The 25493-nt window shown below is 37.2% G+C and overlaps 1 protein-coding gene across 2 annotated transcripts; it reads left to right on the top strand.

Annotated features, from left to right (window-relative positions):
• Positions 1-10036: 10036 nt before the first annotated feature.
• On the top strand, positions 10037-25447 carry LOC131982681 (filaggrin-2). 2 transcript variants are annotated; one of them, XM_059347230.1, is made up of 24 exons: positions 10037-10483; positions 11220-11279; positions 11373-11405; positions 11523-11597; positions 11725-11808; positions 12235-12264; positions 12540-12584; positions 13602-13652; positions 15588-16628; positions 18957-19019; positions 19121-19168; positions 19301-19357; positions 19701-19739; positions 20015-20068; positions 20864-20899; positions 20997-21056; positions 21355-21399; positions 21894-21935; positions 22121-22180; positions 23493-23567; positions 23895-23927; positions 24227-24265; positions 24787-24843; positions 25034-25447. In XM_059347230.1, the coding sequence occupies exons 2-24, from the start codon at positions 11267-11269 to the stop codon at positions 25036-25038; spliced, it is 2085 nt and encodes a 694-aa protein (XP_059203213.1). In that variant the 5' UTR covers positions 10037-10483; positions 11220-11266; the 3' UTR covers positions 25039-25447. The 2 variants fall into 2 exon arrangements, with proteins under 2 accessions (XP_059203213.1, XP_059203214.1); XM_059347231.1 differs by lacking the exon at positions 19701-19739.
• The last annotated feature ends 46 nt before the right edge of the window (positions 25448-25493 follow it).

Genomic DNA, 25493 nt, shown 5'->3' with positions numbered 1-25493 from the left:
TGTTAGAGCTAAAATAATATCTATCTTTAGAATAAAATATACAATTATAAGTAAGTATAAAAAGAAATGTTGCACAATAACCTCAATTTATTTTCTTACAGCTGCCTTTGATATTGCGCTGTTTCCTTCGTGACTAAAGCTAAAAAATTATTTCATGGGATGGAAATTAAAATTTGTCAGGTCTCGGCTGAGCAAATGTGAATAAATACTGCAAATGACATCTTAAATGAAAATTGTATTTAAATAAAATGTTTCGCGAACATGCTTTTTTTGGCAGTTTAGTGTGAACAGAAAAAGCTTTTAAGCATGTGAATAATATGTTTAATCATACAAACTGACCAAGATTGCTCATTTTATTCCTGTCTTTTAATTACTTTTTGTAAAATCATGTTTACCTTAAGATAGACTGTCCACCAGATGGGGTAGTGTTGCTTTGAGCACACTGTCCTCAAACGCTCCTTTAGACTCTTCTGGTCATTTGTGTTTTACAGACTCACCTCTGCAGTGAGGTTCCCTCCACTTGGCGAGAGTTCACTACAGCAGTTTGGACAGCTGGAGTGACCTAAAATAATCTTTAAAATAAAAATTGTGTAACACATTTGGATTTCAGTTGATTTGACTGCACAAATTATGTATTTATCTGTATAATCTGTGTTTAATCTGGAAAAAGTCAGTTTTATAAATTTAAAAGATTAAAGAAATAAAACAAGAAAAATAAGATGCAACATTAATAGTCAAACTGAAAGTACAATTTCATAATATTTTATAATACTATTATCATGAGTGGTGGAACTAAAGTGAATACATTTACTCAAGTACTGCACTTGACATACTTTTACTTTACTTAAGCATTTTTATTTTATGCAATTTTCTACTTTTAATCCACTACATTTCAGATGCAAATATTGAACTTTTTACTCCACTGCATTTATTTGATAGAATTAGTTACCTTTGTTTAATTAAAAATCATAATATACTGATATAATATGATGCGGTACTACCTATCGATCCAGGAGTATACAAAGTATACAAACTGGCAAGTATATAAAAAAATTATAACATTTAAATGCTCTTAAATGTATTTGTTTGTGATAAAAACACAATTGTCATTATTATCATACTGTATAAAACAAAATTTGAAATTGGCCATTGTGCATATTTTTTTTCTTTAGATGCTATTTATTTCCACTTTTACTACTTTCTCCAACATAAAATAATTCAAATGTCTTTACAAAAAGACACTTTCTCAAGTTTAATTAGATATTTTTGCACTGCATTTTTCCCTCCACTGAGTGCTGGTTTTTCACTGTTAGTAAAACCTCTGTGGACTGTGTCTGGGCGGCTTCAGGCTGCAGTGCAAACAGCAGCCAGAGCCAGCAGTGATGTCAGCCAGTCATGCAAGCAGCCAGTCTGAACGTCTCACACTTGTGTTATTGTGGGCAGAGATTAAACACCATCTCAGTCTGAAGACTCTGTGCACGGACATGTTCTGGCAGGTCGACTCACCGAGGTTTGCATGTGCTGCAGGTGTGCAGCTGGAATCCAGTCCCTCCAACATGCAAACATGTTATTAAGATCACTGCCTGCATTTACATGCATAGCCTATATAAGGCGGAACCTAATCTTTACTTCTATCTTTTAGCAAGTATTCAATGAGAAATGAGATTTATGCAGTATAAAGGTTTCCAAACACAGCTGAGTTTATGTGATACTTGTGTTGGTAGTGATGTGGCTCTAAGTCATTTGGTTCGTCACTATGATCCCAACTGAAATATCTCAACTATGTAGAAGCCAATTTCCGCCAATTTCCGGGAAAAAACAGATCCTTTCAGTCTTTATATTTAGAAAGGTTCTCAATATAATGAGTTAGCTTCTGAGAAAGTCATTATTAGTTGAATGTTTCTCATTAATTTGAGATACCATGTTATTATATTGAAGTAATTACTCTTTATTAGGAAAAATGTAGTTATTATTTTGAAAAAGTCTCATTATTTTACAATATTAAGTTATTATTTTTGTCATACTAAGAAAGTTTCTCCTTAAATGGACTTAGTATTAATGACATATTTTTTAATCAATTAATTGATTAATTAATTAATTTACTGGCAAATATGAGCTTCTATAAAACAACTTCAGGGTGGATCGGGATTAAAGTGGAATCAGAAATATTTTTATTGTTAACTAGGTTTTCACATACAAAAATTTTTGGTGTGGTGTATTGGTGCAAAAGAACAAATGACGGTCTAGAATATAAATATAGGTTAAGGAAACAAGAACTTTAAGTCAAGAAACAGCAGCATAAATAGAACATATGAAGATTATTTTAATCTTGTTTATTACATTCTTGTACCCCAGAGTACTACTAACATTTTTTACGGACAGCCACAAACATTTCAACAGATTTTCTACCTGAACCTGCTGAAGTCCAACATTTCCATCAGTGGGTGTGGAGTTTAGACACATGCACAGCAGCCGGAGGAAGCACTGTAGACTCAACACAGCAAAGTGGGCAGCACAGACACATAATGATGTGTAAATAAAAAATATATTTTTTCCAAACGTATTACAGATTATCTGCCGTGACTGTATCCCTTTATAATCGGTTTGACACCACTTTAATTCACAGCACAAGGGATTAAAGTCATCCTAAAGTGTCGGTAAACTGTGTTATCCAAATAAAAAAGCTGCGTAAACTGAGTTCAGATGAGTCTACCGTGCACAACATCCCTCAGCACACAACCCTGTCTGTGTGTGCTTCATGGCAGGAGAAAGACAACTGTGGATTGTGCAATGCAGTAAGTGTGTGTGATGTTGGACGAAGGTGAAAGCAGCCGGTTGTAACAGTCTGTCCCATCTTTGCCTTGTAAATCTGTGTGGCTCTCACTTTTCTGGGCACTTCTCATGGCTAAGCTCTTTATTGAAGTTTTATTGAAGTTTTTGGACAGAAACTTTTCTTCTGCTCTTTGTGGAGACAATTTCAGAATGTGCTTCTCTCAAGTAAACACCATTGACCTCTTGACACAAATCACTCCCTTTGGCCAAAGAGCCAATGTTCATTGTAGTCTCTTCAACTGAGTAAATCTGTTGCTGTAACTTTCAAAACAGTTTTTTAAAGCTTTGTCTTCCACTTTGAGGAGAAAACCTCCTCAGTCAGATGCAGATTCATCTGAAAGACCTGCATGAAGAGTGACTGTAGGTCTTTGTGTTCGTCCCCTAATGTGTGCATGCTACATGGAGCTGAACACTAATATTAGGCCCCCTGGAGGTGGCCCTCAGTGGCTTACAAGCTGGAAGAAGAGAAGCATAAAACCACTAATAAACAAAACTGCTCCACTTACCAGGCTGAGGGGAAGAAAACCCTTAAAATATAAATTCAAAACTCAAGTCATTTTTGTAGTTCCTTTCTTATGAGTCAACGTAATCATTTCATCACTGTGAAGCTGTTCATGAATGTTTTCTGAGATTATTTTTTATTTACACCTCCGACCACCAAATGGCGCAGGGTGTATTCGAGGTGGTGGATAGACTTATTCAAGGAAGTGAATGTGATCACAGCAGCTCAGCAGCCTTTAAAGTGTAGAAAATAGTTACATAGATCAGTGTCATCCATGTGGAGGCCTCAGTACTTTTAATTAAGCATAATCTTACTTTAAAAGTGACCTATGTAGTATCCGTACAACATTTCTTTCACTGGTTGTGGAGCTTATAAAGGCACAGCAGTCAGAGAAAACTGTAATCAATATTATTATATGAACTCTCCAGTTCTTCATAGTTTTAGAGCATCTTTCTTCTCACTCTTTTGGTTTTCCAGCTGGCATGTTACTGTTTTGATTTCCAGTCACTGTTCTTTAGCTTGTTTTTCAGCAACTAAAACAAAGCTCTATTAACTATCTTCAGAAGAATTTTTTACATTAAGTAGCTGTAAAGCTCATTGAAAAGTTACCACACACACCTTCGCTGATGTTTAAAAACGTGATCCAATGTTCAGCACAACCCATTTACCTTGCAATCATATATTTGCAGATTTGTATTTGTAAGATATTATAATTTTGCAAAATACAAACTTTTGGAGTAATACTGTCCATGTCTCTGCACGTACTCCACTCCAGGCACTTAAATATGAAGGTAGAGGAAATTAAAATTTTGATTGTGAGTCACTAAATGTTATGTACTTTTCTGTTCTGTTGCAAACATTTGTGTTTTATAAAAAACTGACTTGAGTCACAATATTAAGTGATTAAGTGACAAAGCTTCAGTTGATAAAAATTCTAAATGTATTAATCTTTATTGGGACAGAATTTGTCTGCTTTATGAGGCTATATGAAATTATTTCTGCAAAGACGACCTCCTTTTTCTACCCTGATTCCCTTTCACCAGCATGTTGTAAAGGTAAAGACAAAGATATTTTTTTCTCCACTTTTTCTATCTTAAAGGACACATAAGGACAGCACACGAGCACACAGAATGTAATGTGTATGTAAATATTGGGGCACACAGTGTTTCTAATACGACAGACCACAGTGAAACTGCCATCCAGATGTGTCTCCACAGACACTGCATTCCCTGTTCTCATGCTGTCCTCTGGGTAAATGAGCCACACAGACTGCAGACTGACAGCAACCAGCTCATCTTCTCAAACCATTGACATGTCGTCTTGAAAAATTGACACTTTCCTTATGGATCTGATTTGTTTCTTTAAATGGGCACCTTTCAAACATGCGGACAGATAAATGTTTAGAGGTGAATCATGGGTGAGGGAGTCATGAGTCAGACGTGGGTTATGTTATTGTCTTACCCTCAGTACCACCAGAGGAGACGATGTGGTGGTCTGCATGTGTGACTTCAGTTTTCCTCAGGTGGCATAAAAACAACTCGGAGCGTAACCATCATATGTGGTTCTCCAGTCAGACGTTTGCATTGAGTGCTGCTGGGCCTGAGGTCAACATTAGATTAAAAAACAGCTGTTTTTCAAGGGACCTCCCACGCTATAGAATATGAGGGTGATCCTGAAGCTTGGTGTTGATGTCACTATGTGCAAATACCTCTTCACAGTCTCAACAGACTGTAGCTACACGCTGTGCTGCACCAAAAAGCCCAATGACTATTGCCTACTATTACTATTGCCTATTTTAGTTCTGTAGAAAACTATGGAAACTCCCAGTAAATGGCATTTTAATTGGGATCACATCCTTCAGGACTATTTCTACAGCGGTATTGTGTGTGTGTGTGTGTGTGTGTGTGTGTGTGTGTGTGTGTGTGTGTGCGTGTGCGCGTGCACGTGCGCGCATGCGTGCGTGCGTGTGTGTGTGTTTATTGTTGCATGTTTGTCACGGCCCAAACAAACACACAAACACTACAATTACATCATGTTTACGTTGCAATTACCAGTATACACATTTCACCAGGATATTTATGCTGCTTAAACATATTCTGTTTGCTTGCTCTCATTATTTTCCTCTTTTTGTTTAATTATAGGATGTGTAATGTTTACTCTTTTTTTTTTTTAACAAATCCCAAGAAAACCAGGTGTCTTGTTTAACAGTCTTTGACACACATCTGTCAAAACCTCATTTACTGCAAAAAGAAAAGAAAAATATAATTTTTGTGTCCTCATTTTGCACAAGTTTATTATTGTATTTGCATGATGAGTGTGTCTGTGAGGCTGTTAAGTTATTTATGTCTGAGTGTTTACGTGTGTGTGCAGGACATCATTTAACCTTATAAAGCTGCTAAGTGCTCTGACTGACTTTTACATGCTGACAAGAACATAATTATTGAGAAAACAGTTATGCATGTGTTCTGCACTGCTGTGGAAAGCATCTTAATAATACAGGGGCATTACCAACTGGTCTGGCAACTTATCTGCTAGACCATAGAGCCCTAAAGAAAGTGGTGCACTCAGCTGAACGTACCATCGGATTAACACTCCCCACTGTGCAGGACTTATTCACCAGAAAGTGCAGAACCAGCCCAAGTAAAAATGATCAGCCACAGGCCCAACACAGGGAGACTAATGCAGCTTTCCACATAACATACGCACTGTTCGAAATAATGTGCTGAATTTGGGGCAGCCATATCTAAGGTACAGTTGTTGTTTCGTTGACATTGGCTTGGGAACATATACTGTATGTACCTTTTTTGGCCCTCAAATAAGTACACATTGTTAGCTAAGGTCAAAGAATTAGCCATTGGGGGTATTTTAACGTAATTGCACCTTGGGAGACCAAAAAGAACTCCTGCGATACCCCCCTAGGGCTCATTATTGGACCTCAAGATAGTTGTCCTTTCTGAGGGCCAAAAAGGTATATATATATACCTTTTTATATATATATATATATATATATATATATATATATATACGCTTTTGGCGTGTTTTTAAGCCAATGTCAAGGGTACTACAGCTGTATCTTAGATGGTAGTGCCCCTGTGCAGCCGTGAAAGATACAGATTAAGCATATTATATTTCATACTAGACTATTCATACTACTTTGTCTCAACATTGTGCCTTGAGCTTTGACCCTCTTGCTCCTATGCTGTGCAGAAGATTGTGGGTCAGAATAGCCAGAGCTTGCTGTCTTACATACTGCAAAGTGCAACCAGATGCAGTAGGACAGCCTGGTATGTTTTAATAATACTGCATCTGACATGTAGTGGGATATACTAAATCATATTCTTGCATACAAAATTGGAATGCAAACCCTAACCCTAACCCTAACCCTAACCCTTAAGAAAAAACTTCTTTCTACACACTAAAGGGATGGTTAACTCTGACCTGGTGTGCATCCTGTGTCTTATCTAGTGCACATTATTTATTTGTACTCCCCTGAAAAGTTTTATCTTCCATTTCCTTAACATAATCCTTTATTTTGCACAGCACAACCTTTGTCGCACGCTGCATTGCATTTTAGGACATGTTATTTCTGTATGTGACAAATAAACCGCTGAATCCTGAATCCTTGACTCTTTGTGTGTATAGAAAGCCTGTTAACATCGCAGCAAGTGGCAGAAAAGTCAGACAGACACGCTGGGTGTTTGCTCTTTAGCGCCGCATTCAATGAGGAGAATTTCCTCTCTGGCTCTTCGTCCTCTGGAGGGCTTTTTGAACCCAGTTGATTTGTCGTTTTTTTTCCCTCTATTTCTCTCCTTGCACTTGTTACTGTGGTATTTGATCTATAGCCAGTAAAACAGTAAAAATTGACTTTCAAAAATATGTGAATGATGCTACAGTAAGCCCAAACGCATTTGGACAAATCTCTTTCTGGGTGTAATATGCCAAGCACGGAGATGTTTAAGGGAATGTGTGAATTTTTCAGGTGCAGGAAAAATACAAAATCTCAGTTTCCTTGTGTGTGTATGTCTGTGTGTGTGTGCATTCACAGTTAATGGAAGTGAACCAAAATGGGCCTTTGACTTTGCCAAGTAAGCCCAGTGCATGTGTGTGTGTGTGCAGAGGGCAGGACTGGACAGTGGGAGTGTATCAAAGAGAATACCATATATAAGACTTCGGGGTAGTCGTGCTTTAAATATCTATCCATCCATCTGTTCATCTGTCCATCAGTTGGTCTCTCTGCTCTCTATCAGTTTTTTGTGCCCGCTCCCCTCCATCATGCTGGTTCGAGCTCTGCTTCACACCTCACTGGTTCTCTGGTTGGCTCAGGAAACTCTGCAAGGCGGTAAGTAAATCACAGGATTTCATAAGTAAAGACAGCGTGATAGACTTGAGAATTTTAGTCATTTTTTTAGTAATTGCTCAGCTTTTCTTGAACACCACCTCAACACTTATGTTGAAAAATGATTTAATTTCTGTTTAATTCCTCTCCTGTTCTCTCATGTTATGTTTTAAAAATATATATAATCAGTTAAATGTGTTAATTAATCTGATTTGATTTCCAGATTGTTGTGGATACCATTCACATTTGTTAAATCATATTCAATTTATTTCATTGACTGACAAAGATGTCATCAACAGCCTTAAAAAAAACAAAAAATAGCATTAATCATCAATATATATTTCTAGTGGTTAGCACTCTTGCCTCACAGCAAAAGGGTCGCTGGTTCGACTCCGGCCTGCAGCTCTTCTGTGTGGAGTTTGCATGTTCTCCCCGTGTCAGCGTGGGTTCTCACCGGGTACTCCGGCTTCCTCCCACAGTCCAAAAACATGCACTTAGGTTTAATTGTTGACTAACTAAATTGTCCGTAGGTGTGAATGAGAGTGTGATTGTCTGTCTCTATGTGTCAGCCCTGCGTATTAGTGTGTCAATGTTCATTTCTATTTATTTAAGTTGAACACAAATTATATTCACGGATATAAAGCAGATAACATAAAGGAGATGGGGAAAAAATAACAAAAATAAGCTGAATAAAAAGAGAGGAAAATGTTCAATTAAATAATATAATTAAATAATATAGATAGAATGCTTAATAATTAAATTGTATTATTTATGATAATTTATAGTAATTATTGAATTATACAATTAATAAGAGACATAAACTATTTATATTTTAAAAACATAAAACTGTGTTTTCCCCCTTATCTTCCTTTATAAACTGAAATATTTGTTAAACAAAAATGACTTTTTACTTTATTTAAAGTGCTGTGTTTTTTTTAATTTCTCCATATACTTGAAACATATTTTGGTAAACTTTCATTGTATTATTACACTGTGTGTTGTGGCAGTTGTCATGATAGGTTGTCACTCCATCACAGCTTTTCATGTCAAAAAGCAGCATAATTTAATTTTAAAAAGCTCTGATGGATCGCCGGTGACTCACTCTCACTCACTTGTTAAATATCATGTGTGTGAGATTGAGGGAGAAAAAACAAATTACCGGCACTATGTGGGCTCCACCATCACTGAGTCACTGCGGTTTATATAATGTAATTTCTTTGAATCAAAGCATGCGGTGAAAAGGTGGCAGAGGCAGGTAAAATTTGACGACCAATCGTGAGAAGAGCAAACAGACTCCACACAGTCGCTCCATTTGGTCTCATTCTCTGTTTGGATATCTGTTTCTCTCTCCTCACCTGTTAGTTGCCAGGCCAGGCTGCAGTTTTCATGAGACACTGTGGTGGTATTTATAATACTCTAATGTCATCTTTATTTCTCTCAAAGTACTTAAATGATTTAAAGAGGTGAAGTTATAAAAAAAAAAAAAAATCATTGATACTGCTGCCAGCAACATCTTGTCTGTTGAAAACTATCAAGCCAATGGGAATCTATGAAAAATAGAAATAAAACCACTGTAACATCACTTAAGACAAATAATTATAAAACTGAAAAACAACAAAAAAATTGAAAAAACCTATTTATGTCAGTGTTTAGAAATAATTCTTTCATGTTTCATTGTTTGTTTACACTGCATTGTGCATCTGTCATTATAGCCTATGCATTATTATCATTTATTTATTTATTTATTTATATTAATTCAGATATTTTCTCTCTCAGTAAGTACTACCGTGTAAATCCTCTGTTAAGTAAAAGTCCTGCATTCAAAATCTTACTTGCATAAAATGACAGAAGTATTTGCATCAAAATTCAGGCTTCATAAAGTAGCAAAGATAAAAGTACTCATTATTCAGAGTGGCCCAGTTAATGGAAAATCACTTTAATGTTGCTGCAGGTAAAGGTGGAGCTACCTTGAATTACTTACTGCTTTTAATCTATAATGATATAAATGTATATTTTGTATCAAAAAATCTAAATAAAGCCTACAATTTAACTAAATAATAAAAAAGAAGAAGAAAGTAGTAGAGTAAAAGCACAATTTAACACTATATATATTTATCTATATCTGTATATTGTGTGTTGTATAGTTTGGCATTTTTAAATGTTTTTATGTACATTATACTTATATTATTATGTATGATGTATTATTATTATTTTAGCAAAACAGTGTTTTGGTTTATTGTACGCTGCATAAGCCACTGCATAACATTTTAATATGAAATTGAATAAATATGTGTTTTTATGATAATAATTTTCTTTTTTTTTCAGGAGTTAAACCTCAGAGTGTATCCTGGGGGAGAGTGCTGCCAGCCAGAGGTAAGTCACAGTTTTACCTTTTTCTTTACGTTTTTAACTTCATCAGACATCTTAGTGTGTTTTAATTACTTAGAAACAACTTTGAACAGTGATCTTCATGTAATTTATGACTATTGAAGGGTAAACCGAGTCTGAGGTCTGTTTTGGGTTAATTAAGCTAGCTTGAACATTAGCAAGACAACCGTTACTTATCCTTTTAGCTAGCGCTAACTGACGTTGCTAACTGACGTTGCTAACTGACTTTAACTTTGATTATCCGCCTTTCCTTTAGTTTGTAGACACAGAGCAAAATCTATTGAAATTAAAAACTCCTGGAGAAACATGAAGAAGGGGGAAAAATGTGAAATTCGCTCAAGTATCTGTCCTTTTCCCCCCATTTTCTTTTCTGTGAACTGTGTTTTGTTCTTCCTCAGGTGTTGGCATTGGAGTAAAACCTGGAGGTCAGTGCTTTTCTTAGCATTCATTAACCGCAAACATTAATTTACACCAAATGTTCACTAATGATAAAAGTACTAATTATGTGTAATTAGCAGTGATGGAATAAGTATTGAGATACTTTACTTAAGTAAAAGTACTAATACCACATTGCACAATTATTCCAAGTAAAAGTCATAAATTCAAAACTTACTTCAGGAAAAATATCAAAAGTCAAAATACTTACTTTGCAGAATAGAAGCTCTATATTATTACTTATATCATGTTGTTTCAGTAGCCTATTATTATGGATGCTTTTACGCTTAAGCAGCATTTCGATGTTGCAGCAGTTGCAGGCGCAGCACATTTTAAATTCTTTATAAACTGTTGGATAGTGTAATTTATAAGTCAGAGTTATAAAATGAGCACATGTTTTCGTTTTAAAATTATTACCAGTAATCTGTAAAGTAACTCCAGTTTTCAGATTAAGACAATGGAGTAAATTGCTTCTGAGATGTAGTGGAGTAGTTAAGTACTCAAGTAAAGTAAAAGTACCTCGAAATGTTACCTAAGTACAGTAATTGAGTAAATATACTCAGTTACGTTTAACCACGTTTTACAGATATGTCAAAAGAACAGATGAGTACATGTCCACATGTAATATTTGTTGTAATGTTTATCATACTTACTGTGTATGCAGGACTGCTGACAAACATTAAATAGTGTAATAAAATCATTGTTTCTTTTCCTTCTTTTTCTCAGTTGCAGGTGCTCTTGGGGCATTGGGGAGCCGATATGGCAACAAAGCAATGAAGACTGGAAGTATGTTTAACTTTATGCACACAGCATTGTCTTATATCACTACAAATGAATAATGTTTGAATCTTTTCTTTCTTTTAAAAAAAAAAATCTTAGTTGGTCGTTATCCAGGGGCTCAGCTTGGAGTTGGTAAGTTGTATTAAGAACAAATCTTTATATAATTATGTTGTCAGGTCTGAAGTGTAAATTGGCAGACTCTGGTGTTAGAAAACATTCTGAAATGCGTGCTTTTGATTGTTTTCACAGGAGGTTACAGAGCTCTTGGATTAGGAAGTAAAGCAGGTCTGAAGCAAGGAGGATATGGAGCCCAGGGAGCTTATGGTACATGAATATATTCACTTATCAAACTCTCACAGCCTACATGCGTTTTATATTTTCTTCCCTAGTTTACTGACTAGCCTCTTGTTTTAAACATTTTTGTAATGTATAATCTTACTTGTGGTTGGAGGTGCGGCTTTGGGAACAGGAATGGGATTGGGGACTGGACTTACAAACGGACTGGGACTGGGTTTGGGCCAGGGAGGAAAACGCGGTAAGACTGGCTTTAAATTTGTATCAATATGAAATACAGCCTTTTTACATCCATATAACACAGCATAAAATGGCTGCTCTGACACAGAAAGAGAAATGCTCCTCCTGTGTTGATAATGCTAATCTATACAAAATTTAGTATATTAATTGCATTGTAGGTATATGATAGATGCTTGGGCAATGAGTGAGAGACATATAACAAATGCCATTTCTCCTTTATAAGGGAATTAAATATAATCATGTTTGTCTTCTTATTTTTGTCTTTTTTATCACCTTTTATACAAAAGAGTATATTGTAATTTTTACTGGCATCACACTGAAGCAGTCTGATAAATGTAGAAGGCAACAACAGAGACAAATCTTATGTAAACAGATTAATCTTTAGACATTTTTGTAACAATAACTCCTTTGTTTTGTTTCTTTCCAGTTTATGGTGCTGGCCTTGGCACTGTGCCTGGTAAGTAATTATATATTTCCCTGGTTTTCTTATGTTGTTTGGCCAAATGAGAGTGTATACAATTGCTTGTTTGTTTGATAAATCTCAGCTAAGTGGCACTCTGTCATTGCCTGTGAATATGATATAATGGGAAGATTGCATCTCAGCAAATAAATGATCTGTCTGTTCTCGTAAAACAGAGAAAAACCCAGGGCACTAGTGATGTAATCAGAGTGCTTGTCAAAGTTACAGATTTGCTCCAAGTCCTCTGAAGTTGGCTTTTTTTTTTTTGCCAGGATATGGGGCTTTAGCCGGCATGGGCCATCCTGGAGCCCGACCAGGTAAGTGATGAATCAGGTCTTACCTCAGAGTCAATTACTTCTCCAGTCAGCTCAGATTTGTATGCTGGAGGGTTGTTCTGTACTGTCTCATCTGTTTCAAACAAACACTTATGCTGTCAGTTATGGATAAAATCAGGTTTATCAGATTGCACAGAAGTGAATTTGATAATCAGATTGCTGATACTCGTAGTAAAAGTAGAGCTGCATCAATAAGTTGACTTAGTGAATCGACAGAAAAACAATCACCAACTAATGAATTGTTTGTGTAATTTATCATGCTAAAATAGCAAAAAAAGCTTTTTCCAGTCTCTCAAATACAGAAATTTCTTGCTTTTCTTTGGGTTTTGAACTGACAAAATAAGACATTTAAGGGCATCTTTAAGGGACTTTGGGAAACTGGGATGGACAAACTCCACTATTTTCTGACATTTATAGGCGGAATGGTTAATTGAAATTTGGAAGATTATTTGGTTAGTTGCAGCTCTACTTCAAAGATAGCTCAGTAGTCTTGCAAAACAACATTCTCATTAAGGGGAGCATATGATTTTTTATAAAATCTTTCTTAGTGTAATTCGTATGATAGCGTTCGGAATGTGGGGTTTTATGTCATGATCACTGTTTTAAAAACGGTCATGCTGTAAAATGGTTATGGTCAAGCACTAAAAACACTTTGTTCAGGTTAGAAAAAAAGAACAAAGTTAGGCTTAAAAAACAATACTTTTCAGCATAAATTCCAAGATTGGGACACAAACACATGTCTCCCAGGGTTTGATTTTTTGTTTTGCTGCAGAAACTTATGTACCTATGAATTGCAGTGCATTACTTTTCATTGGAAATCATCTTTTTTTATTACAAGCGTTTGTTCCGTTCCACTGAACTTAGGGCCTTTTATCCACCGTTGCAGACATGCTCATCTAAAGACTGTAGACTTGTCTATTCATAGTGTTTGCCTGGGTTTCTCTGTCAGTTAGCATGTTGAGTAAAATCATTCAGAGTTCCCCTATCTGCTATCATCAGGAATTGGACTTGGGTATCCCACTGGACAGAAGGCTAAGCAACAGAAACCTGGTAAAACTGTCACCACATCAACTTGTGGTGTTTGTGTTTGTCAGTCTGCGTCCGTCTTTGTTCCGTGTTGTATCTGTCTGTAACCTCTGTGAATTGTGACTCACTGACGTTGAGTTCATGTTCGCTTTTGTTTGCATGAAGTCACATCTATCCTCTGTACTATTATCATCAGCTCCTCTGTTTTATTTTGTATGCACAGGGCTGATGTTTGATTCTTTATTTTTCAGTGTGTTATTTTCATCTGTGTTGCATGCTGCATGAGTTCCCTAACTCTTAGTACCACAGTTTAAAGTATGACAGTTCATGAGAGTGGATGTCTGTGGAGTACTTAATCCTGTGGCGAAGGGGCTGCTGGAATATCGCTAACAACGTGATTAAAACTAGAAGGGCACATGGAGATCACAAACCTCCACCAAGGCCAATTGCCCTATCTTGAAATGTTAAAAAAAGAAAAAAAAATTTGTGTGTGCCCTGTGATTCAGATCAGCTCTTTGACCCATGCTACACCAGTCCACCAAGTTTTATGATATTCAGTAGTTTTTCCATAATCTTACTGATAAACAAACAAACAAACAAACCAAACTAAAAGCATGACTTGCGTTGGCGAAGATAATATGATTATGGTAATAATTATGAAAGCTGTATTTTGCCCCCTTAAGCTTTTGTACGTTTTTTTGCAGAATCTTAGCTAGAATTGTGCTTGCTTATTTGATTTATTTGGAATATCAGGTTGCCACTTCGGTACATTCCCTTATTTTCGTCACAGTTCTGTTTCTGATTCAGTGTAATTGGCTCATAGGATGTAAATATCTGAAGTATAACTGCAAATATTTTTTCACTTTTAAAACTTTTGCTGTGTACTGTAGGTTTCTGCTTTCGTGCCCCGTCAGTGTTTTAATAAGCTTTGTTTGTTAGTTGTCTTTGTCACACACTGATGCTATCTGAGTCAGGTGGTTTCTTTGTCTTGTGCTGCAACACCTGTGTGTTTTATGGCATTTTACAATTTATTGTGGCAACATTTTGTTGCCATGTGTTGATGTCATTGCTCTGACTTAATGAGAAGCACTCTGGGTGTCCTTCCAAAGTGTGGCTTCAGTTGTGTGTCGTCTTTTTGTTGTCTCAGTTCCTAATTATGGTGATGATTCTGTCCTTTGAAACTGGACACATTTCAGGCCATAATAGATTTTGTCTTTTCTCCATTTGGTCTTGAATGACCTCCATTTGAGTACTGATTACTCTATGGATGATGTGTTATATTGCATTGAATGCTCTGATACACACATCAGCTGAAATATAGAACGGTACATTTGTAGCCATTGGCCACTACAGTGTGCTGTTGCTCCTCAAAGAAACACTGTTGTCTCTGAACTACCAAGACATCTTGAATTAGGGGTGTCACGATTTTTTATTCTAAATGGAAAATTTATATAAAATAAGCTTTTGATTTTGACCTTTGAAACTAATACAGGATTGGCGATTCTCACATTTTTTCTTTTCCATCTTTATTCCCACCACAAAAAAAACAACAACACTTAAATAACAACATCACATAGCTTACAGGTAGCATGTAGATGAACTTCTCGAGACACAAATGTCTTGATATTCCTTTGGTTCACTGAATGTAGCAACACTTTGCCTCCCCTGTGTTATTAAAGAAAGAATTGTTGATAGTTTGGAGGCTCTGCATAAACAGAGATTTCACAGGGATTGGTGACTTTTTGCAGGTGGTGAAACTCAAGCTATTGTTCTAAAGTACTCTTCTGCCATCTAGTCTGGTTTCCAGTATATTATTTTGGTATAGTCCCCAAAAATATGGTGGTTAAGTAACACTTGATACCATGTAAATCAAACAAATTGTCACCTTTGTCTATGTCAAATTGAATCATAGATTTGGAGAAATCGTGACACCCTTCTCGTGAATGCATTTCTTGCCAGGTTTGTCTGCAGCAGATTTGGGTGGACCTCAGTTGGCCAATCTGGGCCAACATGTATCAGATCTGAAGAGAGAAAAGAGCAGAGCACTTGGTCTCTTAAATGGAGACAGAACTTTTGGACCTGAAATGCCGAACATGAGGAAGGGTAATATACTTACTGCTACTGAAATACAGACAGAAACTGGCTTTAGACCTTCTGCCCTGCCACATGGAAGAGAGATCAAAAGCCTTAATCCACTAGTTAAGGCATCACATCTTGGACCTAGGACAGCCCATGATAACCTGAGTAAAGGTCTTGGTCTGGTTACTCAAGTCCAAGGAGGAGAAAGTTATGATCCTACACTCTTAGAAAGAAGGGACTCAGCAAGCCATGGAGCCTCGCTGGCTGCTGGAGGTTTAAGACAGCAACTGCCTCATAATAACGACAACATCAGAAGTCTAGGTTATGCTTCCTCTCAGGTTCAGAGTGCAAGAGACTATGATTCATCTATCCAACATAACCGGCGAACTCCAAACTGTGGCTCCACTCGTGATTTGTCTGAAGCGTTAAGAGTCAATCACCATGAGCTTTTGGGTTCAGAAACACAGAGGACTCAAGGTTTGCTGCCCCAGGCTAATCCACAGGCACAAGGAGAGAGAACCCATCAACGGCCTCTTTCACAAACTCACGATGGCAGAAGCAATATTTTCTCCCTGTCTCAAAGTCAAGGAACCGGAGACTATTTATCTGCTGCAGCAGACGGACAAGGTGTCAAAGACCTTGTTGCTAAAGAGAAAAGTGGCTCTAGAATCCGTGGGACTGTTGCTGTGGAAAGCCAGGGTCCTGGTTTTCAAGCACAAGGAGGGGGTAGCTATGGACCAGTGATCCCAGTTACAACTGGAACACAAAGTGTAGGAATCGCCTCAGTTGAAGGGCAGGAAGTTAAAGGCTTTACTGCTGATGGTCAGAAAACAAAACACCTTTCCCAAGCTGAACGTGATGTCAAAGTGCCAAAAGCTCTCAGTATCCCAGGACAGACTGGGAGGAATACCCAGGGAACAAGTAAGAGCAAAGCTTTGTCTTTATTCACCACAACAATGTCTCTCTGTGAATTCTAAAGTTCTACACTATAAAGTTTCCCTTAAATTCTACTTTCTATACAAATGAAATGGAGTTCATTTTCATTTGCTTTTATATTTTCCCACCTTTGTTTGAATTTCATTTTCTCAGGTGCTTGTTGTCTTTTGAAAGTCTGCCAAAGTGCCTTTGGGAAGATTACATAAGTGTTTACTCAGATTTGTGTTTTGTAAGAGAAAACCAAAGTAAACACAGTTGGACTTCTTATCTGACTAATGGAGGAAAAAAGAAAAAGGAGTCAAGTGTTTAGTTAGGGGTGTTTAAGGCAATGATTAGAGTTTAGTTCAGGATTTATTTCTGTCATGACAAACATCTGGTTGATCCCATATTGGATTTCAAGCCACCGCTTTTTCACAAAATGTGTCTCTTCCTGTATTACATGGAAAAAAACAAAAGAGCAGAAAAGTTACATTATAGACTACCTCTGTATTCTTTCAAATAACAAATTTAAGTGGAAAACTTTTAAATGAATGAAAAGGAACTGCTACCTGCAGCAGTATCAGCAGTAAGTGTTAAAATACCACATCTCATGATGGCCCATAAAGATCTTTGATCAGTTATCTGCTTTTTTCTGCTTCCATATAAAGTAAATAAGTCCACACCTGATCTACACATATCTTCCAGCAAACCACATATTGTTCCCATCCCACATCCCACATCCCACTGTATCTTTAACTTTGGTGCATATTTGCGCACACCTGGCAAACAACTCACATGCCTACAACATAAAGCTTCAAGCAACAATGTATAGATCATCTTTGTCTGTACTGGAAAGAATTTGTAAGCTGTGATCAGTGACGCCTAACTGAAAACTGGGTTTGAGCCAGTCACTAATTATTGTTGTTATCTTTAGGACTTGGTAATTAGTAGAGAGAGAGTATGATAGTTGTTGTGTTTTTAGGGTCACAGTCCAGGTGCTCATGGGATGGTTAGAATGTTTTGAAGTTGGGTTGTATGAGGTACTTATTTGTAGTGTACTATGGTCAGCAAACCCCCAGTTTGGAGACATAGTTTATTGTTATGGTAGGGTGCAGCTCCAAAAATATTTTGGCTACCTAAGGAAAAAAACTGTAAGTTATATTTAGAATATTTTTTTTTACCAATTTCATGCCATCAGACAGCCCTGTTTAAATTGACGTGGCAGCAGCTGAAGCAGTTATCTCTTCGAACCACCAATCTCCTTTGAACATAGAAGTTGCTGGTCTGCCGCTACCTTGATCAGTTAGCTTGTTTGTGTAGAGTTATTGTGTAACTCTGGTGAATCTGAACTAACCCTTTTAAAACACACAATAGTCACACAATAACCTGCTAGACTCTCAGAAAACCTAAACTAACAAACCAACTAAGAATTAATACAGAAGCTGTTAACTGACCATAGATTGTGTAGTTGAGTCTCACAAGCAGGAGGAGGAACATTTTCTTTTTCTGTTGTAAAATTTGAATGCTTCTTGGCAACTCCATGGGTGTGGTTTCTGATTATACTAAATCAACTGTCAACTGAGGGGCTTTGAGTGCTAGAAGTGGTGTTGCATATGTTTTTGTCATCTCTGTTTGTATGTTCAAATTAATGAGAGACATGTATACCTCACAAATATGTTTTAAAATACCACATCAGGTACAGCTGTTTTCTAGAAAGTGGTCCCAATGCTGTAGCTGAAAGCACCTCCAACAGTATCTCTGTGTCACATTGTGTGCTTTTCTGGTTAACTAATGATCCATTCAGTGTGCTTCAGATTGTAATATGCTGTTATTTAAAGCAAGCAAACTTTATTTATATATCATTTTTGGGAAGAGAAGTTTCAAAGTGCTTTACGGGAAGCTGAAAACGGGAAGAGGGAGATATAAAGTGGCGAAGAAAAAAATGTAACAAGGAGAAATGAAGGAAGTAGAAGTTATAAAGAGATGTTATAAAAAGATGCTGAAAGAAGATTCAGCATCTGGTGTTGTGGTTTTTGGGAATCAGTCCAGGAAAGTGTCTTGTAAAGAGGGTGTAAAAACCATACAATCCTGGCAAAGATGTCGAAATCTATTGTGAGTGTATTTAGTTTTTTGTTCCACTGTCAGCCGCACATGTCTGACACCCCATTAACAGCAGCCTCTGTATCTTCTGTATATGGAAACGAGTGAATGAGGTGGAGTATTTTGTCCCGGTTTGATCATGTGTTTAAAAGTGATTTTAAATTTAAACCTGACTTTCAGCCATAAGCTGTCCTGAGCAATCAATACCTGACCGTCTGTTGACTTCTTCCACAGGTTATCTTGGTGGAGCAGGAAACTATCTGGGAGCAAACCTGGGCACTGGAGGCTACGGAGCAGGTCATTTTTTTCACTGACACATAACACAGGAAACAGTTATTGCCAGCAGATGGAAATGTAGATTTACACTACCTGTGGTAAAATAATTCAATGCACTTCAGGTTTGGGACAGGGAGCATACCTGGGTGGAGCAGCTGGAAAACTTGGAGGTACATCTTCATTTATTTTATTTTATTTGTATTAGTTTAGGGTTTATGCTTTCATTTTTTCCTTTGGTCTTAACACCTAACTCTCTCTCTCTCTCTCTCTCTCTCTCTCTCTCTCTCTAAAATAAATCTCAGCTGCCGCTGCTCTTGGACAGGGTGGATATCCCCATGGTGCTGCAGGGATGTCACCTGGTGAGGCTGTAGAATTATTCAAATATCTTTCTCCTCTCTGGGGCCTTTTCAATCTCAGTTTGTACTCTATTGATTCTTAAGGGCCTCCCCCATAAACCTAATGACATTATGCAAATGAAGGAGTTTGTCTGACAACATTGGTCTGACTAGAAAACACAGACTTAAGAGAATCTGAATTTTTATCCATTATAATGTTCATAATCTTAATGTAGCTGAGGACACTGCAGATCGCATGTCACGAAGCAGAAACCAGCTGATGCTCCTACTTTGCCTAGCAAACTGATCATTTGCTTGAGCAGGAAAAATCAAATGTTCCTGAATTCATCCTCTCCTTTATTTGAAGGTCACAGGAGAAGCTTCAGTGTCATCCATTCCTTTACTGGTGAATAATTGATCAGGCTTTAAAAAAAGTAGACAACAACAAAAGACAACAACAACAACAACAACAACAAAGGATTACTCACAAACTGTTTCAGTCAAATCCAGATTGTACCCCTGTGGATGCCTTTTCCTTTTGTTCTGTATGCATGGAAGTCAGAGCATCAAAATATTTTCATGATTCATATTCTGCTCAAGTTAAATATTGATGTCTTTTGAACAAATGCAGAAGTAGTGAGACTGTGTGTCACATAGAATTTGTTTTGTGTGTTATCACAGGCTATGGTGAGGGACTGACAGGATACCTGGGTGCCATGGGAGCCAATGGCTACGGTAAGTGGAGGAGAAATTCAAATTCTATCAGTCAAACCGTGCACACTGCAGGTTACAGAAGGCAAAGTAGAAGAAAATTTCAATATAAAAAACGAAATTTTATCCTTGAAATATGAATCATCTTCTTGCAGTGACAGAGGATCACTCCTCATTCTGTCAGATGGTGTCTGCATCAAAGCCTTCACTCACAGGAGTGATGAGATTCAGTTAAAACAGGCCTTAGTGACTTTCTTTGTCCTTTCTTTGAGATTCTACAGGTATTTCACATGCATGCAGAAGACCCTCTTGAAGATTAACTTTGCTTTTGGTTCTAAGTAAAGTCAGAAAAGCCAAACACACTTGGAATGATTAGCTTTTGTAAAATTTAAATATTACATTTAAATGTATTCAATGGGTTATATCATGATCTGGAGTTCCTACTGACCTACAAACTGAAAGCCAGACAACCAAGTCAGTTTTTTAAGGCTGCCTGGATCAGAAAACATGTGATTGAACAAACCATTGAGATTTGGCTCCCCTTCCTATCTCACATGGAGGCTCTTTAGAATGTACCACCCCCTATCTGAGTATGTCCACAACTTGAGAGCTACCTTTACAAAGGTTTGCATATTTTTCTTTTTTAGACTAGAGTGGACTTTTTTAGGGAGAGGGTTTCAGACAGAGGGTGAATACAGGTATATTGACACAGATAATATTAAAAATATATTTTTTACATTAGAAAACACAAAATACAGGTATGAACCTGAAAATGAGCATAAAATGTACCCTTTAACATACAGCTCTTTCTCTCAACAGGTTATGGGAATGGTTACAGCGATGGTCACGGAGCTGGTGAGTGTCCTTTAAAGAAAAAAGACGGGAGGTTAAGGCCTTAAAGAGTCATTAACTCACAGACATAATTACAATGCTAATTAGAACTATGTTTCAGGGCTTGGTTACCCTTCAGAGTTAGCTGATGTTGCTGAGAACAAAGCAGGGAAGCGTGAAGGTAACAATTTGCAGAGTTATAACCTGCTCAAACCCATAACAGGTGATGGCACTAACCTATAGATGCTTTAAAAGCTGGAAAATAAGAGGCCTTCAAGGAAACACACATGTCCAGTGTTGTGTTTTATCCACTGGGTGTAGCTATTGTCTCTTATTTATAGAAGCTGACCAGTTCAATCTGGTGGTTTCTGACGTCCAGCTCATGTAGATGCTTTTCACACGGTTTTATATAAAGATGTGAATCAGTTTATGGATGAACAGTGTCTCACCTGCAAGTTGTTTTTTTCTGATCTTTCCAGCCCTGAACACAGGAGGCTATGCTGGACAAGTCCAGGGGGCCTACGGTAAGATGTTTAAGGATGGAAAAGCATCAGAGATTACATTGAATGTTCCTCTGTATGCCTTACACTGTTACAAATAAACACATGGAAATACTATAATAATAACATAATAAATGTTAATTATGTGGCACTTTTCACAACAAGGTTACAAAGTAATTTTCAGAGAAAAAAACAGCTGATAAAAACAAGAATAAGATCAAATAAAATACAAGCAACAGAGGGATAGGTGTAAATGACTACACCAAGACTGCCAAATCCAGTTCACACAAGTAAAAATAATAGGAAAAAAACCCACTTCCCAGCATGTAAAGCTCCATGAGCTTTAATTATTTAGATTTGCTTTCATAGTAGCTTGGGTGTTGATTAGCTAATGAACAGCAAAATGGTTCAAATCACAACACAAATGCAGCATAAAAATATTTGTCTACCACATTGAACACATTTTGAGAATTTGTTCTGTGATGTCAGTCACTGAGGCCCCTCTTGTCTACTTTCAGGAGGACTTGGTGCAGGACTCGACGCAACTGGTGGCAAATACGGTGAGCAGTGCGGACATGGCCTCATCTCTCTGTCACACTATTAGTCAGGCCTCTGTGGATGTGGCTTTCCATGCATGAGTCAGACTTGAACTAGTTCAGAGCATGTGGAGGTGAAAGGGTGAAAAGACAGATGAGACATGAATAAGTTTGCCCATCTCATTTAAGTTTATTTTTTGTCTTTGCAGGAGGAGGAGCTGCTCAGGTTCCTTATGGTAATGCTCCAGTGATTCCTGCTGGACTGGAGGGTGAGAACTGCATGTGTTTTCAACTAATATAAAACAAAAGCACACTTGTATTGTAGTATGCATCACTGTAGGTTATCAAACATTTCATTTTCTAGCATGAGTATTGAAAATTCTAATTTCTGAACAGCTTCGCATAGTTTGGGTCAACAGTGTGACTACTGTCATACTACTTTGAACACACATTTTAATGGAATGGTTTGACATTTTGGGAGATATATTTATTCCCTTCCTTGAGAGTTTGATCTCTAGAAGATCAATGTCATTGTAGCCGTCCATATTTATGTAATTTTGGATTTTATAAGATTTTGTATGGTTTAAACTAATGCTATAAAACATTAATTAATGTTCTTTAGGATAATTTATAGGTGGATTTTGTAAACTTTAGCTGGGCTGGTTGGCTTCTTCCCTCAGTTTCTCCTGTTTTGCTAACCTAATTGACCGCTGGCTCCAGCTACATTATTACCACACAGACTTTGTGGAGAGTGGTTTTGAGCTTCTCATCAGCGCTCTGCACAATATAAACAAGCATTTTTCCCAAAATGTTGAATATTCCTTTAAGGTAACAGTACTACTTACTTCTAACTACAGCTTCAATACCAGTTGATCTAATTCTAGCACCACTGTGAGTTAAACTGAAACTTGAATAAACATGTGATGATTTAAAGACACTTCCTCTTTTTGCCCTGCAGTAAGGGGCCATAGTGTAAACAGAACAATACACCCAAAGGTGTTGTAATATACATAAATAATGGGCTCCTCTTTCTTGTTTCCAACTCATTTGTTATTTTTGTTTATCAGGACACTTCGGCATGTATGGTTTATATGACTATTAAGCTTACATTTTGTCCTGTCAGTTGATTTATATAGTCTTCAGGCGCAGTTTTAAGGGCATCAAAATGCTGTAAATATAAATAAACTAGTGATGAATCATACTTTTTCAGTCCTGATACCGAAACCTGGGCCTTGGTATCAGCTGATACTAACTACCGATCTGCTATCGCTTTCCTAACTTTGTAATTGAAACCTAACAAACAAATACACAGATATACATTAACTGTATTGTAATAGATCTTTAAAATGAACAGTGTAAACCTCTTATATGCTGCAGTATTGTATAAGTATTGTAATCGGTGCATCCCTAAAATCAACACCTAGGCCCTCCCATTATTTACAAGGAATAAACTCCCAACAGCACAATACAAACAACATTCTCATTGTGTTACACCACATTCACGCATCCTGTTAGTTTAACAAAACATCATGGTTACTAACAGTTCTAGGTATTTGTTTAACGTATTTGTCACCCCCTCAGGTGATGGTGGCTACCCATATCCTGCTCAGCAGCTCAACCTCGCTGCTGAAGGTGCCAAAACTGCCAGCAAATATGGTGAGAATGACTGAGTGAGCTGCGAAGTGTGAGAAACTGCATCATGGAAATGTTACAGTTTATGTGTTTTTTCTAAAGCAGCGAGATGATGATCAGTCTCACTGAGATTGGAACCCTCAGTCAGATAAAAGATAAAAGAGATAACAATGCTAATGAATTAGACTGCAAATTATAAGCAAATAAGTCCCTTACCATATGTCTTGTTATCTGAGATAAGACTATTCTGTGAGGCTCCGCTGTGTGTGTGTACAATGTTTCTGTCTGTTATGACTCAGCATTGTTAGCCCTATTGAAATCCAAATATCTACATATTTTGTGTTGTTGCAGGAGCTGGTGCAGGTTATGGACCTCAGCATACAGGTGGCTTTTCAGTCTCTTACTCAAAGAAACACACTAACATTCTTTAACACAGTGCACATTACCTCTGCTGCGTGTCTTTTGTCACACCATCACATTGCAGTTTACAGAAGTGGCTGCATAAGTCTGACCGTAATAATATTTTTAGCATCAGTATGTCTTGCATAATTGAGATTTTGAGTATAACCTTTAGCTGCGCACATTCTTCAAGCTAGTCCTGAAGTCCAAAAATCATAACATGATATATTTTGTACATTATATCTGTTTTATAAATGCAGCTTCTTTTCTTTTTTTTTTATAAGCTTACGGTGCACAGCTAGGAGCAACTCAAGATGCTTTGGGTAAGCAAGAAACCCCCAGACTTCCTCACTCACTTTGCTGTTTCTGCTGACCTTATTAGTCATGTCCTCTTGCATAATATTACAGCGGCAGCACCGAGTGCACTGCACATTGTGCTGTGCTGCAAAATAGCTTTCATTTCTAATTATTCTGCGGTGTTGCATGTGTCTACATTAGCAGTAACATTGCAACATATAAAATATTACTGTGCTTTCAAACAAACACATTTTTTCCTGGGTAAAACAAACGAGCTGTAGCTATTTAAAAAAAACAAAAAAAACTCTATACTATGTATTGTTCTTTTCACATGCCCTGAACATGTACTTTAACTTAAATTGCTTAAGTACAACTGCATGGATTATGGATTATTTTCCACTCAGTGGTATGAGGCCTGTATGGTGAGTGGGCTAAGTCCTTCAGTAAAAGTCCAAACCCCTTTTTGCAAGGTTTAACCTGGCTTCCAAACCTCTGTGGTTTCCTCCTGAACACATTTGTAACACTAAACTGGGTTGATGTTTCACAGGAGAGCAAGCTGGCAAATATGACAGAGTGAACGCTGCCCTTGGAAATGGATACAAAGGTGAGAATGAAGGAAGGTTTACAAGTGGTGCATGAATGTGCAGTTAAAACACCATAAAACTGTTAAAATGTGTGTGTGTTTATTGCCATTGCATACATTCTGTCTTGTTTGTCATCAACCAGTCAAACTCATACCTTTTTCCTGATTCTGTGTATTTGTGTCCCTCCCCTCTGTCATCTTTGTCTTTAAGGCTAAATCAAATCACCTGGACTTCTTCATGTGGATCATTTAATGTGTTCAGTGTAATGTGTTTTTAAAGCTTTTTGTGTGTTTCTCTCCATCGTGTCCTGTTGTGTTGTCTGTTTTGTCTTTTGCTTTACTTTTCTTATCCTTCTTGTCTTTCTCTGTGTGGGGACATCTGTTGCCCATGTCCGTTTGTCTTGTTGGTCCAAAGCCTGCAGTGCCCCACCAGTCTCATTCTGTCAACACTGAAAAACATGGTGGCGATTGATAAACACAAGTAATTGTTTTTTTTTGCAAGAGATTTGCCTCTATGTTTTGAAAAATGAATATTAAAATGATGATTTTAGTGTTTTAATCCAATAAATGAAATGTCAAATGATGCTGAATTTGAACTCCTGAGTAAAGCCATTGTGTTTACCAGCATGCATTGTTCTATGTTCAGTGTAGCCTCATCCGTGCACAGGAAG

The sequence above is a fragment of the Centropristis striata genome, chromosome 13, assembly GCF_030273125.1.
Source record: "Centropristis striata isolate RG_2023a ecotype Rhode Island chromosome 13, C.striata_1.0, whole genome shotgun sequence".
Lineage (NCBI taxonomy): Eukaryota > Metazoa > Chordata > Actinopteri > Perciformes > Serranidae > Centropristis > Centropristis striata.
Note: the sequence above shows the minus strand (reverse complement) of the source record. Positions and strands in the feature narration are given on the sequence as shown.